Raw genomic sequence first — 17,533 nt, forward strand, 5'->3', positions numbered from 1 at the left:
CGAGACGTAGGCTAATATATAAATTTGATGTTTGCCATTCTTCACTTCTTGTTACTAAGATACGACGGTAAATGAAGAAATTAGTCTCAAACTGGGACAGAGACATCACTTATCCCACCGCTCGACAAAGCATTAAAAGCCTGCAGCACAGAATTCTTGTGGCAGCGTTAACATCTAAGGAATGACCTCTATTTTTCGCGAAAATAAGCCACACATTGATCGAGAGGAGAAAAATCACGAAACATGTATTTGTATTTATATTTAACATGTGGGTACGTACCGTAAACATTTATACTAAAATTTGCTGCAACACGTTGGTAGCACATTTTTCTTTTCTTATTTTCTCTCATTATTGTCATTCACTTCATCACTCCCACTCTCGCTCCTATCATTTTGTCCAGTCTCTTCTCACAGAACATCCTAACTGCTATGCTGCACATTCGATATGCAGCATTCCTTTAACTCCTTGATGACGGACTCGGATTATGTTGAGAACCATGAAGCAAGAATCCACTCGCACAAAAGAGTGACTGGTGGCTTCTCAATCTTACCAGACGGTGTAAGGACAGAGTCTTCTTCCAGGAGACAATCCGATTACATTTTTCAGAGGATTTTCTTCAACGGTTTGTTTGTGGCTACATCTAATCCTGTAATTTTGAAGTCATTCCTTCAGGTATTACGACAAGAACTGTCTTTTGTGCAGCAAAGCACCCAAAACTAGCATGGCTCTCTTAGCAAGCACTCCCGCAGGACTGCGATTCCAAACAGTAGACAAACACTCAACCGTAAGTTGCGTTCTCATCCAGCACTTTGCTTGGTAGCGGATCATCAAGCGCAAAGGAAAGTTTTCTTTGGGCACGGTTTTTCTCTTCAGAATAACGTAAGACGGTTACTCTCCCCCATCGCCTATAACAGGTAACAACAGAGTTATTCTATTTTTATTTTCAATCCCGGTTCCTCTTACAGAGACACTTTTTGCCTCTTCCATGTCTACTTTCGTAATGAACGGTACGTCAAAAAATGCTGGCGTTTTGCCAATCTCATGAAAAGAGTACGAATGACACTTCCGCAACTGGATGACGTGACGCTAGAAGTTAATCAGCTTCTCCGCGAAATCTGCTGGCATTCTCTGAGATAGTGTAGTACTTCGTCGGGAACCATGACCTTTTCTCCGCATAAACCGATGAACCAAGCAATACTAACACGAAATTCTCGTTGAGGCACGTTTAACACTTTTGCGATTTTCAAGGCCTTCAGATGGATAATTTCTCGTGAGACAGGCATCCCAGCTTCCCTCTTACCTTGCACATAGAAAAGAGCCTTAGCTTCAAGTTCTGGATGCTTGCCACATTTCGGTCCCCTGAACGATTTTCTCGTTGAAACTGCCTTTCTCCATTTTTCTTCTGAAGCAGCCCATTAGGGTCCTCAATTCCATACTTTCTTCTGGTCTCCCTGTTGCTTGTGGTGTTGGCATAACGCACAACAGTAAGTTTGAAGCTTGCATCGTAAGTACGTCGAAATCCAAGGTTTGATGATACTTTTCGCTCTAAATGGTCGTTCACACCGTCATAAATCAGTCTTTCTTACCAGTATCTAACTGAAACTGAATTATAAACAAACAAAACAACAACTGGTACCTACACAATGTTACCGCCAATAAAACACCGGTAAAAGTTTGCACTGTTGCGTAATAAAATGTCTTGTCGCCAGTTTCGCCTATAGACGCTGGTTGTATTGTTGAAAATGAGCTTAATTTTTGTGCAGCTATTGTTTGTAAAAAGACAAGGTAGCGGATATAAGCAGCACCCTAACTTTTTGAGAGGGAAATTTGGATAAGAAGTGCGGCTTAATGCGGTAATAAGTTTATTTAGTTCCTTAAACTGCTGCACTTCTCAAGACGGGGAAACAATATGCCATCACAGGATAACCAGGACAGCCAGGGCGCTTCTTTTTCGTGCTTTTTTCTTTGTCCTTTACTGCATTTCTGTGTAGAGGTGAACAAAAATTTCCAAGAAATACCGTTCTAACCACATACGGGACGAATTGCGATATGGAAGTGCTCCGTCAATAGTCCCTCAGCTCAAAAAACCGCGATGTTCTAGTCGGGTACACATTCGTAGCGCGCCTGCCATCTTAGTATGACTGCAAATCCTTAACCATCGGCTGTGGAATACTGTGCATCGGCTACCTTCCACGTGACATTTGCTCCCACCTTCTAGAAGCGTATGGGAGCGAAATTTAAAACTACACTCCGTATTTTAGTGTTTGTGACTTATTTATTGACTCGTACTGAGCGTCCATTTTATTGTCTTGTTTATAAATAAAAGTATCCTCATTGACGAAGCGACCCAGAAATGTGTCTAATTCTATGGTTCATTTGACGTGAGAGTAATTCTGGAACGGTAACAGGCTTAATTTTCCGAAGTTCAAGGCTGCTGATCCTGCTGTTCGTAACATCCTGAGCCTATTAAAGGCTCTAGTCGCCGAACGTCAGCTTATAGTGCAAACTCCACTCAGCTCGCACAGTATCAACGTGAAACTAGGGCAGAGAACGGCTTACCGTAGCGCAAACTAGAGATTTGTAGACGAGTGCGAGTCAACGTCACGGTCGAACATCATACTTGAAAGCACAATTCACCAAATTCACCACCTTTTGTAAATAAAGTATTTGATTCGTTCTGAAGAGCATACTTGCGGCAACATCAGACACCCGCCAACACAGTCCGCGGCTACGTCAGCTTTGGCTGTATAGATTATAAATGAAGCTCAGAAAGATATAATTGAAGGTGCTAGATAAAAAATAACTCACAAAATTTAAGCCACATATTGACAGAGACGAAGCCAGGTAAATAGCGTTTACTCTAACCGCTATAAATTAAATAGTACGTCAGAATAGTTATAATTTACCAAAAACGTACAGGTTTACTCAGAAGCACCTCTGGGTTTTTGAGAAGTTTTAACTCGCAGTGATGGGGCAAAATGTAGACACCGTCTGTGACACAGAGAACGTTAATGTGTGCCTGCAGTTCTTTGGAGTCGCTGGCACGAGTTTCCTGGGAAGGCCCAGTTTGGACATCCGTTCATTGGGTTGCCTGTCTGCAGGCGCGAATTAATTTGATGTGACAATGCGGACTGGGTGATGCGTGTGCATGTTAAGACAGTTCTCATCACTAGCGCAATTACGCGATTGTGTGTACTACGAATCGAAACTTGAAGAGACGCTCCACTCACTGTCATTTTTCCGTATGTATTGCGGTTTTCGCACAGTCGTTTCTGAAACTCCGGAGGTATTTATCAATATCGTCTAATGTGACCGGTGCTTGGTGGCATAGATTTTCGGTTTTGACATGGGTAGGGGTGCATAGGCAGAAGACAATAATTTTCGAGGACAAACGTTTTATTTTATCAGAACTTAGAGTAGTTTACTGTTCAAATAATAAATTCTTCAAAAGATAAATTATTGGCAAGAAAGTAATACGGTAACAAGAATAAATTCTGCACCAAGGTCGGCATACGGATCACTCACTAGGCAGATGCGCTACATTGCCAAAACAACAACGACTGTCTTAACACGCCTCCCTCCTTAATCCAAATTCCCATTCACGCATAGGTCCATTCGATATTCCCCCTAAACTTGAACAAAATTGCAGAGGCTCTCCAACTGTATAGGAAGAGCACCTCAGCATCGAACGAAAAGGGGGATCTCATCTGAAATCCAGACTTAAATGCTTTAATCAAATTAAACTGCATAATTCCAGTCTACACCATCTATGGTGTATTATTGTAGATTGAAGGGACGAATAAAAATTGGTACCATTGAGAAGGGAGGCATGCTACGGTAGTCCGTGTACTTGTACGGAGCCACTGTGCCAGGGAGGCGTACTGGTTAGCACATCTGCCTAGTGAGCAGGAGGCCCGGGTTAGGATCCCAGCCTTGTAAAAAGGTTTCATTTATCGCTTCATTCTATATATATATATATATATATATATATATATATATATATATATATATATATATATATATATATATATGTTGTTGTGGTCTTCACTCCAGAGACTGGTTTGATGCAGCTCTCCATGCTACTCTATCCTGTGCAAGCTTCTTCATCTCCCAGTACCTACTGCAGCCTACATCCTTCTGAATCTGCTTAGTGTACTCATCTCTTGGTCTCCCTCTATGATTTTTACCCTCCATACTGCCCTCCAGTACTAAATTGGTGATCCCTTGATGCCTCAGAGCATGTCCTACCAAACGATCCCTTCTTCTAGTCAAGTTGTGCCACAAACTACCCTTCTCCCCAATTCTATTCAATACTTCCTCATTAGTTCTGTGATCTACCTATCTTCTGTAGCACCACATTTCGAAAGCTTCTATTCTCTTCGTGTCTAAACTATTTATTGTCCACGTTTCACTTCCATACAAATACTTTCAGAAACGACTTCCTAACACTTAAATCAATACTCGATGTCAACAAATTTCTCTTCTTCAGAAACGCTTTCCTGCCATTGCCAGTCTACATTTTATATCCTCTTTACTTCGACCATCATCAGTTGTTTTGCTCCCCAAATAGCAAAACTCCTTTACTACTTGAAGTGTCTCATTTCCTAATCTAATTCCCTCAGCATCACCCGACTTAATTCGACTACATTCCATTATCCTTGTTTTGCTTTTGTGGATGTTCATCTTATACCCTCCTTTCAAGACACTGTCCATTCCGTTCAACTGCTCTTCCAAGTCCTTTGCTGCTTCTGACGGAATTACAATGTCATCGGCGAACCCCAAAGCTTTTACTTCTTCTCCATAGATTTTAATACCTACTCAGAACTTTCCTTTTGTTTCCTTCACTTCTTGCTCAATATACAGATTGATTAACATCGGGGAGAGGTTACAACCCTGTCTCACTCCCTTCCCAACCACTGCTTCCCTTTCATGTCCCTCGACCCTTATAACTGTCATCTGGTTTCTGTACAAATTGTAAATAGCCTTTCGCTCCCTGTATTTTACCCCTGCCACCTTAAGAATTTGAAAGAGAGTTTTCCAGACAAAGTTGTCAAAAGCTTTCTCTAAGTCTACAAGTGCTAGAAACGTAGTTTTGCCTATCCTTAACCTTTCTTCTAAGATAAGTCGTAAGGTCAGTATTGCCTCACGTGTTCCAACATTTCTACGGAATCCAAACTGATCTTCCCCAAGGACGGCTTCTACCAGTTTCTCCATTCGTCTGTAAAGAATTCGCGTTATTATTTTGCAGCTGTGACTTATCAAACTGATAGTTCGGTAATTTTCACATCTGTCAACACCTCCTTTTTTCGGGATTGGAATTATTATATTCTTCTTGAAGTCTGATGGAATTTCGCCTGTCTCATACATCTTGCTCACCAGATGGTAGAGTGTTGTCAGGACTGACCCTCCCAAGGCCGTCAGTAGTTCCAACGGAATGTTGTCTACTCCCGGGGCCTTCTTTCGACTCTTCACGCAGTATCATATCTCCCATTTCATCTTCATCTACATCCTCTTCCATTTCCATGATATTGTCCTCAAGAACATCGCCCTGTATAGACCCTCTATATACTCCTTCCACCTTTCTGCTTTCCCTTCTTTGCTTAGAACTGGGTTTCCATATGAGCTCTTGATATTCATGCAAGTGGTTCTCTTTTCCCCAAAGGTCTCTTTAATTTTCCTGTGGGCTGTATCTATCTTACCCCTAGTGAGATAAGTCTCTACATCCTTACATTTGTCCTCTAGCCATCCCTGCTTAGCCATTTTGCACTTCCTGTCGATCTCATTTTTGAGACGTTTGTATTCCTTTTTGCCTGCTTCATTTACTGCATTTTTATATTTTCTCCTTTCATCAATTAAATTCCGTATCTCTTCTGTTACACAAGGATTTCTACTAGCCCTCGTCTTTTTACCTACTTGATCCTCTGCTGCCTTCACTACTTCATCCCTCAAAGCTACCCATTCTTCTTCTACTGTATTTCTTTCCCCAATTCCTGTCAATCGTTCCCTTATGCTCTCCCTGAAACTCTGTTCAGCCCCTGGTTCTTTCAGTTTATCCAGGTCCCATCTCCTTATATTCTCACCTTTTTGCAGTTCCTTCAGTTTTAATCTACAGTTCATAACCAATAGATTGTGCTCAGAGTCCACATCTGCCCCTGGAAATGTCTTACAATTTAAAACCTGGTTCCTAAATCTCTGTCTTACCATTATGTAATCTATCTGAAACCTGTCAGTATCTCCAGGATTCTTCCACGTATACAACCTTCTTTCATGATTCTTGAACCAAGTGTTAGCAATGATTAAGTTATGCTCTGTGCAGAATTCTACCAGGCGGCTTCCTCTTTCATTTCTTAGCCCCAATCCATATTCACCTACTACGTTTCCTTCTCTTCCTTTTCCTACTGTCGAATTCCAGTCACCCATGACTATTAAATTTTCGTCTCCCTTCACTACCTGAATAATTTCTCTTATTTCATCATACATTTCATCAATTTCTTCATCATCTGCAGAGCTAGTTGGCATATAAACTTGTACTACTGTAGTAGGCGTGGGATTCGTGTCTATCTTGGCCACAATAATGCGTTCACTATGCTGTTTGTAGTAGCTTACCCGCACTCATATTTTTTTATTCATTATTAAACCTACTCCTGCATTACCCCTATTTGATTTTGTATTTATAACCGTGTATTCCCTGACCAAAAGTCTTGTTCCTCCTGCCACCGAACTTCACTAATTCCCACTATATCTAACTTTAACCTATCCATTTTCCTTTTTAAATTTTCTAACTTACCTGCCCGATTAAGGGATCTGACATTCTACGCTCCGATCCGTAGAACGCCAGTTTTCTTTTCCCTGATAACGACGTCCTCCTGAGTAGTCCCCGCCCGGAGATCCGAATGGGGGACTATTTTACCTCCGGAATATTTTACCCAAGGGGACGCCATCATCGTTTAACCATACAGTAAAGCTGCATACTCTCGGGAAAAATTACGACTGTAGTTTCCTCTTGCTTTCAGCTGTTCGCAGTACCCGCACAGCAAGGCCATTTTGGTTAGTGTTACAAGGCCAGATCAGTCAATCATCCAGACTGTTGCCCCTGCAACTACTGAAAAGGCTGCTGCCCCTCTTCAGGAACCACACGTTTGTCTGGCCCCTCAACAGATACCCCTCCGTTGTGGTTGCTCCTACGGTACTGCTATCTGTGTCGTTGAGGCACGCAAGCCTCCCCACCAACGGCAAGTTCCATGGTTCATGGGGGGCGCGTTTTCCATATTAGGTGCATTATGCTGCCACCTACTGCCAGGTACTCTATATCAGCGACCTCATTAGTCACTAGACATCGTCAGAGAGCAGAATGGGGCGTTTCGCGGAACTCATGGACTTCGAACGTGGTCAGGTGATTGGATGCACTTGTGTCATATGTCTGTACGTGAGATTTCCACAATTCTAAATATCCATTGGTCCACTATTTCCGATATGATAGTGAAGTATAAACGTGATGGAACACCTACAGCACAAAAGATTACAGGCTGACTTCGTCTGTTCAGTGACAGAGACAGCCGACAGTTGAAGAGGGTCGTAATGTGTAATAGGCAGACATCTATCCAGACCATCACACAGGAATTACAAACTGCATCAGGATTCGCTGCAAATACTGTGACAGTTAGGCAGAGATGAGAAAACTTGAGTTTCATGGTCGAGCAGCTACTCATAAGCCACACACCACGCCGGTAAATGCTAAACGACGCCTCGCTTGGTGTAATGAGCGTGAACATTGAACGATTGAACAGTGGAAAAACATTGTGTGGAGTGACGAATCACGGTACACATTGTGGCGATCCGATGTCAGGGTGTGGGTATCGTGAATGCCCGGTGAACGTCATCTACAAGCTTGTGTAGGGATATCAGTAAAATTCGGAGGCGGTGGTGTTATGGTGTGGTCGTGTTTTTTATGGAGGGGGCTTGCACCCCTTGTTTTTTTGCGTGACGCTATCTCAGCACAGGCCTAAATTGATATTTTAAGCACCATCTTGCTTCCCACTGCTGAAGAGCAATTCGAGGATGGCGATTTTATCTTTCAACACGATCGAGCTCCTGTTCATAATGCACGACCTGTGGAGGAATGGTTACACGACAATAACGTCTCTGTAATGGACTGGCCTGCACAGATTCCTGACCTGAATCCTATAGAAGACTTCTGGGATGTTTTTGAATGCCGACTTCGTACCAGGTCTCACCGACCGACATCGATACCTCTCTTCAGCGCAGCACTCCGTGAAGAATGGTCTGCAATTTCCCAAGAAAACTTCCAGCACCTGATTGAACATATTGCTTGCGAGAGTAGAAGCTGTCATTAAGGCTAAGGGTGGGCCAACAGCATATCGAATTCCAGCATTAACGATGGAAGGCGCTAAGAACTTGTAAGTCATTTTCAGCCAGGTGTCCGGATACTTTTGATCACATAGTGTAGATGTAACTATATACTGTTTTTTTATGCAAGGGCTGGATTCGAACCTGGGTCTACTGCTCACGAGGAACATTCGCTAACTACTAAGGCACCAGGGCACAGTGGCTTTGCACAGCTGCAATGGCTGTCTTAGCGCTCCTCCCTCCTCAGTTCAAATTTCCATCCACCGCCTCAGCCCACTTGGTATTTCCCCTAAACTCGAACAGCATTGCAAAGGCTCTCCAACTGTATTGGAATAGCACCCCAGAGTCGAAAACCAGAAACCTAGGCATAGCATCTTATTTATATGAAAGTGTGTGGTTCCGGAGACCTTTTTCAAGTCTCAAACATCTGTGATATAAGAGAACCACATCTATGAGATAAGAGAACCACTTGCATGAACATCAAGAACTCAGATGGAAACCCAGTTCTAAACAAAGAAGGGAAAGCAGAAAGGTGGAAAGGAGTATATAGAGGGTCTATACAAGGGCGATGTACTTGAGGACAAAATTATAGAAATGGAAGAGGATGTAGATGAAGATGAAATGGGAGATACGATACTGCGTGAAGAGTTTGACAGAGCACTGAAAGACCTGAGTCGAAACAAGGCCCCCGGAGTAGACAACATTCCATGGAACTACTGACGGCTTTGGGAGAGACAGTCCTGACAAAACTCTACCATCTGGTGAGCAAGATGTATGAGACAGGCGAAATACCCTCAGACTTCAAGAAGAATATAATAATTCCAATCCCAAAGAAAAGCAGGTGTTGACAGATGTGAAAATTACCGAACAATCAGTTTAAATAGCCACAGCTGCAAAATACTAACACGAATTCTTTACAGACGAATGGAGAAACTAGTAGAAGCCGACCTCGAGGAAGATCAGTTTGGATTCCGTAGAAATACTGGAACTCGTGAGGCAATACTGACCTTACGACTTATCTTAGAAGAAAGATTAAGGAAAGGCAAACCTACGTTTCTAATATTTGTAGACTTAGAGAAAGCTTTTGACAATGTTGACTGGAATACTCTCTTTCAAATTCTAAAGGTGGCCGGGGTAAAATACAGGGAGCGAAAGGCTATTTACAATCTGTACAGAAACCAGATGGCAGTTATAAGAGTGGAGGGACATGAAAGGGAAGCAGTGATTGGGAAGGGAGTGAGACAGGGTTGTAGCCTCTCCCCGATGTTATTCAATCTGTATATTGAGCAAGCAGTAAAGGAAACAAAAGAAAAATTCGGAGTAGGTATTAAAATCCATGGAGAAGAAATAAAAACTTTGAGGTTCGCCGATGACATTGAAATTCTGTCAGAGACAGCAAAGGACTTGGAAGAGCAGTTGAATGGAATGGACAGTGTCTTGAAAGGAGGATATAAGATGAACATCAACAAAAGCAAAACGAAGATAATGGAAGTAGTCGAATTAAGTCGGGTGATGCTGAGGGAATTAGATTAGGAAATGAGACACTTAAAGTAGTAAAGGAGTTTTGCTATTTGGGGAGCAAAATAACTGATAATGGTCGAAGTAGAGCAGATATAAAATGTAGACTAGAAATGGCAAGGAAAGCGTTTATGAAGAAGAGAAATTTGTTTACATCGAGTATAGATTTAAGTGTCAGGAAGTCATTTCTGAAAGTATTTGTATGGAGTGTAGCCATGTATGGAAGTGAAACATGGACGATAAATAGTTTGTACACGAAGAGAATAGAAGCTTTTGAAATGTGGTGCTACAGAAGAATGCTGAAGATTAGATGGTTAGATCACATAACTAATGAGGAAGTATTGAATAGGATTGGGGAGAAGAGAAGTTTGTGGCACAACTTGACCAGAAGAAGGGATCGGTTGGTAGGACATGTCCTGAGGCATCAAGGGATCACAAATTTAGCATTGGAGGGCAGGGTAGAGGGTAAAAATCGTAGAGGGAGGCCAAGAGATGAATACACTAAGCAGATTCAGAAGGATGTAGGTTGCAGTAGGTACTGGGAGATGAAGCTTGCACAGGATAGAGTAGCATGGAGAGCTGCATCAAACCAATCTCAGGACTGAAGACCACAACAACAACAACAACACGGAAAACGCATGTGTTTGAGGGTGTCCGGATACTTTTGATCACATAGTGTATGAGCAGACAATGGACACTTCAGGAAAAGTAAATTTACCTTTTTATTATAGCTATCCGTAGTTATTCATATGGCATTAGCTGAATGTTTTAAATACGGGAATAGCGCTGTACGTTGGTTATAGCAAATTGTGTTTTGACCATCTCCAGTTTTCTTTTTTCCTTTTTGACCGCGGTGGACACGCGAATCTCATTACCGTTGTTTTCGAAAAGTATTGGCGGGTATGGTGCTCTATAAAAACAAAGTCATTTGCAGGGTATCCAGGAGGTGATCAGGAGGCCTCTGCGATTTTAGGGAACCTGCTTCAATATCATCCCCATCATCCACGTAGTTCTTACCGTGGAGTGCATCCTTCATTGCACCAAGCAGATTGAAGTCGGAAGATGTGAGATCCGGGCAGCTGTGTGGATGAAGACCAATGAAGTTTGTCCGCAGCTCGTGGTCGTGCGGTAGCGTTCTCGCTTCCCGCGCCCGGGTTCCCGGGTTCGATTCCCGGCGGGGTCAGGGATTTTCTCTGCCTCGTGATGACTGGGTGTTGTGTGCTGTCCTCAGGTTAGTTAGGTTTAAGTAGTTCTAAGTTCTAGGGGACTGATGACCATAGATGTTATGTCCCATAGTGCTCAGAGCCATTTGAACCATTTTTGAACCAATGAATTTTTGTGAATTCCTCTTGAGTGCGCAGGCTAGTGTGAGGCCTTGTGTTATCATGATCTGTCGAGCACCTCAATGAAAGTATCCGCACGTTCCAACATCGCAGAAATCAGAGCTATGTGCGACGTGCTGGCTCGCGGACGCTCAGACAGGTTTTGCGTGACCTTGTCTCGATGACAACAGACACATAGCCAAACGACTCCCCTTGCTCTCCTTCACTGCCAGGTCTCCGTAGACATTCTGCAAAGGCCTATGAATATGTGCGGTGCTCTGGTTTTCCGCCAAAAGAAACTCGATGTTAGCTCTGTGCTTGGAACGCTCCTTCGTTATAGACGTCATTTTGAAGGTTACGTATAGCGCCGCCATGTATCGGAACTTCATGAAACTACAGGGGCTGAAGCGTGAATATTCCACGACGTCCAACAACAAATTTTGTCAACCGATATTCGCTGAGGAAAATGTGTATTGAGTTACTTGTTGAGGGCTCCTCGTACTTGCCTTTCTTGTCAAGTGTTGATTAGCCGAGCCCAGTGTTCCACTTCACGCTGTGTTTGAAGTCTATCACACAAGGCAAAAGACCACGACGTGCGTAGTTCCCATAAACTTCAAAGAGCACCTTTAGCACTTTTTGCTGATTTAATGGACTCACGCCATGATTCCTATATACATATTTCAGTGCAGTGGCTGCAGCCTTCAGCGCCATGTCATTTGTGTTATGACTGTACGTGACTGAAGAAATCGGGGCATCCAAGGTTCTCTGACAGTTCCACTGATTCATCGTTTATACCAACAGTACTGAAGCGGTAAAATTACAGGATACTCACAGAGGATTAAATGTGCATCCAACTCATTGTGGGTTTCACGTCTGAGTGCTCCGTCGTTTTTATTGACAACTGTAGGAAAAGACAAAAATATATTAACAAATCAGTAATTTTCGACAGCTTTGTATTTTCGCCAAAAATTCCACCTGTTCATTTCTATAATTCAGATCAAGAGACTGGTTTTTAAATGTGTAAAATTATGTTTGGACGAGCTATGAAAGTGGAACAATACTCGAAAACGTATGATGTTCAGAACTACTCCCGCTACAAATTACTAATAAATGCAGTTTAACAGCGCAAAGTGAGGATATAAATAGAGTACGTACTATAATAATCCGAAGGAAAAAACTTATCCTACAAATTAAGCGGTCGTCCAGCATGGCAAGGCTTCGGTACTGATAGCATATGAACACCATCTTCAGAAACAGCTGCTGCATTGGCCGGAGGCGGCTCCCATCACCACGACGGTATTTAAGTATCACCTGCCTATGCGTAAATAAAAGTATAAACTCTTGTCCCCAAAGAATAAAAGAATTCTTGAATAGTAAAACAATTACTACTAATCAGGGTATGAAAAAAACATTTCCCGAAATTAGAGAGCGAACAAGACCCAAAGTATACAGCAAAACCTGATGTGTAAAGCCTTATAAACATTATCTCCGCACACTCATGTACTCTTGAATTAGAGGTAATTATTGAGTCAGTGATAGAGCGCCGCTGCCGTCACTGTGGGTAGAATAATTCTTCGTGTGACGTGACTCGAATGCCGTCAGACCTTGCAACGAGGGGCCAATGAGATATAAGGCGTCCCAACGAAATTGTGACGTCACACTAGGTGGCTTGTTAGCCAAACTTCGTGAGTGCTCGGGTCCGTGCAGAGCCCACGGGAGATCAGTATTTAATTGAAAAGGTACCCATTGAAGGGCTTAACAGATTTCGTGTGCTATCGACAGCATCTGTTCATTTAAACCATTTAAACGCGCAGTCAAGAATTATTGAACTCGTCTGAAATACTCGCTCCCTGACGGAGACGGCTGCTGTTACTCGTAAGACCTGCAGCGGCACGTGCTGTGACGCACGCGCCACGGACTGCCTTTCTCGTGGGCCTCGTTGTAACGGCAGTTAGCGAGACAGTCAAGGGGCGGAATAGACAAAATGCGCAATATCAAAGTATTTGGTCGCGTCCAGTTCTTGGAGACACTCCATCTCCTATTTTGCACAGGCAATACTCTTTGCCCGTGTCACTTTGTCAGGAGTGTACCGTGAATACCTCGAGTCATGGGAAAATAATAAACTGCTATGTGATTTTTCACCATCTACGAATTGACCTCTTTGCTCTACTCCAAGTCATAGGTCACAGAGGTTTGTATTGGAGCAGCATTACCACCATTTGACGCTCAACATATCATTCCACACGCTGATAGAAGCTGATGCCAGGGTAAGATATTCTAATGAGGAACATGTTTACATTGGCTGACCTAACGCCTCTGATGCTTCTGTCACCGTCTACTAAGGGTGATCGCTACAGCAACATACTTTCCGATAAAAACCGTCCATTCGAAAGGCTGCAGCACCCCGATCTATGGCTTCTGTAAGGCAGTGCGCCACACTATGGCTGCCAAACTTTCTCCGTTGCTGTAGGAATAGGCGAGGGTTCTAATGACTGACTGGTTCACGCGAAAATACTACTGACATATAAGGAACGCCGTCCAGGGCGATATGCCCGCTTGGATATACAGTATTTGATCAAAAGTATCTGGACACCCCAAAGACACACGTTTCTCATATTAGGTGCATTGTGCTGCCACCTACTGCCAGGAACTCCATATCAGCGACTTCAGAGGTCATAAGACATCGTGAGAGAGCATAAGGGGGCGCCCCGCGAAAATCACGGACTTCGCTCGTGGTCAGGTCATTGGGTGTCGCTTATGTCATACGTCTGTACGCGAGATTTCCACACTCCTCAACATCCCTAGGTCCACTGCATCCGATATGATAGTGAAGTGGAAACGTGAAGGGACACCTACAGCACAAAAGCGTACAGGCCGACCTCGTCTGTTGACTGACAGAGACTGCCGACAGTTGAAGAGGGTCGTAATGTGTAATAGGCAGACATCTATCCAGACCATCACACAGGAATTCCAAACTACATCAGAATCCACTGCAAGTACTATGACAATTAGGCGGGAGGCGAGAAAACTTGGGTTTCATGGTCGAGCGGCTGCTCATAAGCCACACATCACGACAGTAAATACCAAACGACTCTTCGCTTGGTGTAAGGAGCGTAAACATTGGACGATTGAACAGTGGAAAAAGGTTGTATGGAGTGGCGAATCACGGTACACAATGTGGAGATCCGATGGAAGGGTGTGGTTATGGCGAATGGCCGGTGAACGTCATCTGCCACCGTATGTAGTGCCAACAGTAAAATTCGGAGGCGGTGGTGTTATGGTGTGGTCGTGTTTTTCATGGTGGGGACTTGCACCCCTTGTTGCTTTGAGTGGAACTATCACAGCACAGCCCTACATTGATGTTTTAAGCACCTTCTTGCTTCCCACTGTTGAAGAGCAATTAGGGGATGGCAATTGCATCTTTCAACACGATCGATCAGCCGTTCATAATGCACGGGCTTTGGCGGAGTGGTTACACAACAATAACATCCTTGTAATGGACTAGCCTGCACAGATTCCTGGCCTGAATCCTATAGAAGACTTCTGGGATGTTTTTGAATGCCGACTTCGTGCCAGGCCTCACCGACCGACATCGATACCTCTCTTCAGTGCAGCACTCCGTGAAGAATGGGCTGCAATTGCCCAAGAAAACTTACAGCACCTGATTGAACATATTGCTTGCGAGAGTAGAAGCTGTCATTAAGGCTAAGGGTGGGCCAACAGCATATTGAATTACAGCATTAACGATGGAGGGCGCCACGAACTTGTAAGTCATTTTTAGCCAGGTGTCCGGATACTTTTGATCACATAGTGTAGATGTAAGTTGATATTGTTTTTTATGCATTTAAGGATAGTGTAGCTCTGAACATTCTCCACAAGTTGCAGGTGGTGTCTGAGAGGTCAGTATGCCTTGGGACCTCCAACACTTTTGATGTCTTCTGTCCAAGACAGGACGCGTCTTAGCCGCTGTCAGTGCGAAATGGGATGGCACACGCTAGTAGGAAGTCGCGTCTAATTAAATTGCTCATGAGTTTACCCACGATCGTTCACATGAAATTTTATCTAATCATACGTATACTGAAATCCGAAGACTGTTCATTTGGGCACTGACTTACTTGCAATTCTAGCTAATAAGTGTACGCTTTAATTAGTATTTCAACTGCATAAATATTAGGACTAATAAACACAAAATTTGGAAACTGTGCAAAAATTGATTGTAATATTACAATCTCCTTGACACAATCTAAGTGCATCTTCGCTTTTGAATATGCTTCTATTGATCTGCCAATACTTTTCAAGTTTTAAAAAACTTAATTTTATTGGCACTAAATAGCTCTAATTTAATGCCCTCTACGGCTGTAAACACCTAATGTAATGCCCTACGTAGCTGTAAACATTCACACAGAATAGAACTCATAATACATGTACTCGACATTCTGTTGGTTGTAACAGCGACCAGTACACTTTAGAAATAAAATATAGGGTGTAACGGGTGTAAGTGCAGATATTTTTATATATTATGTCTTAACATGTACACACACGAGTATGTTGATTGTTTTTTTTTCTCTGCGTCGTACCGTCTTTCTTCAAAAACGTCGCAAACTTTATGACCTAAACTTTTCTGCACAACCGTAAATGCACCACTAAGTGGACTACACTGTCAGTATAGACTAATCGTCTTGCATCCACACATCCACATGTCAACACCTGACCTGCTGCCACGAGGTAAAACAAGCATTAATGGCTTGTTCTTTCCACATGTACTTGGAGCTATTAACCAACATAAAAACACATGACCTGTAATAGCTATAATTATCAATAAATACCTATGTAATGTAGCTATAATTATCAGTAAATACTGATGTAATGTTGCTTAGTACACCATCCTCGGTCAGCGGTGTGTTAAACCTTTAACACTTTACACCCTGCATGTTTTAGTCTAGTGTCGCAATTTCTAATTTTTCTTAAAAAGTAAAAACCTGCGACTACATATTTAAACATATATTTCGTAACTCATAGCACTTGCAGTCATGTATGCTAAGCTTTGTACTGTTTACAGGTGGCTGAGTGGTCAGACGAAACGGGACTCACCCCAGTTGCCGCCAAGTACGTAAGGCTTCGCACGAGTACCGACATCCAGAAGAACAGAACATACGTCGTGACGACCATAGTTGTAAGTACACCAAAAGAGGCTGCGACTTCATTGGAAACTTACTTACCTGTTCATGTACAGCATTATTCCAATCACCAAATTAGGAACTCTGTAAATGGTGCAGCACTAGTATCAGGCAGTCGTGTAAAATCTCCATCGCTGATGTAGAAAATGGTGGCGAAGTGATGTGTGTGTGTGTTTGTGTGTGTGTTTGTCGTTTATATGGAGTCAACGCAATAAGATGCGCCGACTTGCTGGGGTGACAGAATGGCAGAAATGCGCTACCGGGCTACGAAGTGCCTATGAGCACACCATGAATGAAGCTGCTTCATTTGTCCGTATATCAAGACGGATTTTCCAAAGTGTCTACATTTAATGGTATACCACTCTCAGCTGTGTGAGAACACTGCGTGAGAACAGTTGCGTAAAAATGCCGGATACGAGTGTCACCGCTTGTCAGAGACAATCGGTAATAAACTGAACAACAATTGCTGCTGACATTGAACGTAGATTTGCCACAGTCACTTTCCCAGCGAACATTACGAAGAGAAATGCTTGCGATAGATATTTGGAATCGGGAACCTCGTAAAAGACCGCTTCAGCTGGGTCTACTAACTGAAGTTACCATGAACATTAATCAGAATGCTTATTTCAACATTCTCGGTGATCAAGAGTTACACTTACTTCTACATCTTCATAACAAGTTTGCTGTGGACACTCCTGAAGACGACAACAAGCGTGTTCGCTGGCGTACACGTGCATGCACCAGTTCTGACGAACCATCGCACCTCGCCTGTCTCGCAAAAATCGTTCGATCCCTATCGTGTAGAAAATGTTTGGGACTGTTTGGGACAGTGAACGAAACGTAGCAAATCAACATCGCCGCAGTTTAGTAGCTCTACAGTATCTGTTCATCAACGAGTGGCTTTATCAGGATATGGCACACCTGAAAGAAACTGTGGGCTGCCTTGCTCCCGAAATTGAGACCATTATCAATGCTAGACCCCGTATACCACGGTATCAACGTGATTCCCAAGTGGGTGACTAATTTTTTGTCTAGTGTACTTACGACATTAAGGAAACATTTTGTTCAAGCTACTGTACTTACGACATTAAGGAAACATTTTGTTCAAGCTGGCAATGAATTTAATTTTAGGTAAGAAATCGTTTTGT

General features: G+C 43.0%; 1 protein-coding gene across 1 annotated transcript in view; it reads left to right on the forward strand.

Annotated features, from left to right (window-relative positions):
- Positions 1-17,533, forward strand: part of LOC124795262 (glutamate receptor 1-like) — a 396,377-nt gene that overhangs the window by 315,621 nt on the left and 63,223 nt on the right. Inside the window, exon 10 of the mRNA XM_047259207.1 lies at positions 16,268-16,381. Coding sequence (XP_047115163.1) covers positions 16,268-16,381 — 114 coding nt within the window. The remainder of the gene's footprint in view (positions 1-16,267; positions 16,382-17,533) is intronic.

Source organism: Schistocerca piceifrons, chromosome 4, assembly GCF_021461385.2.
Source record: "Schistocerca piceifrons isolate TAMUIC-IGC-003096 chromosome 4, iqSchPice1.1, whole genome shotgun sequence".
In the NCBI taxonomy this organism is placed as follows: domain Eukaryota; kingdom Metazoa; phylum Arthropoda; class Insecta; order Orthoptera; family Acrididae; genus Schistocerca; species Schistocerca piceifrons.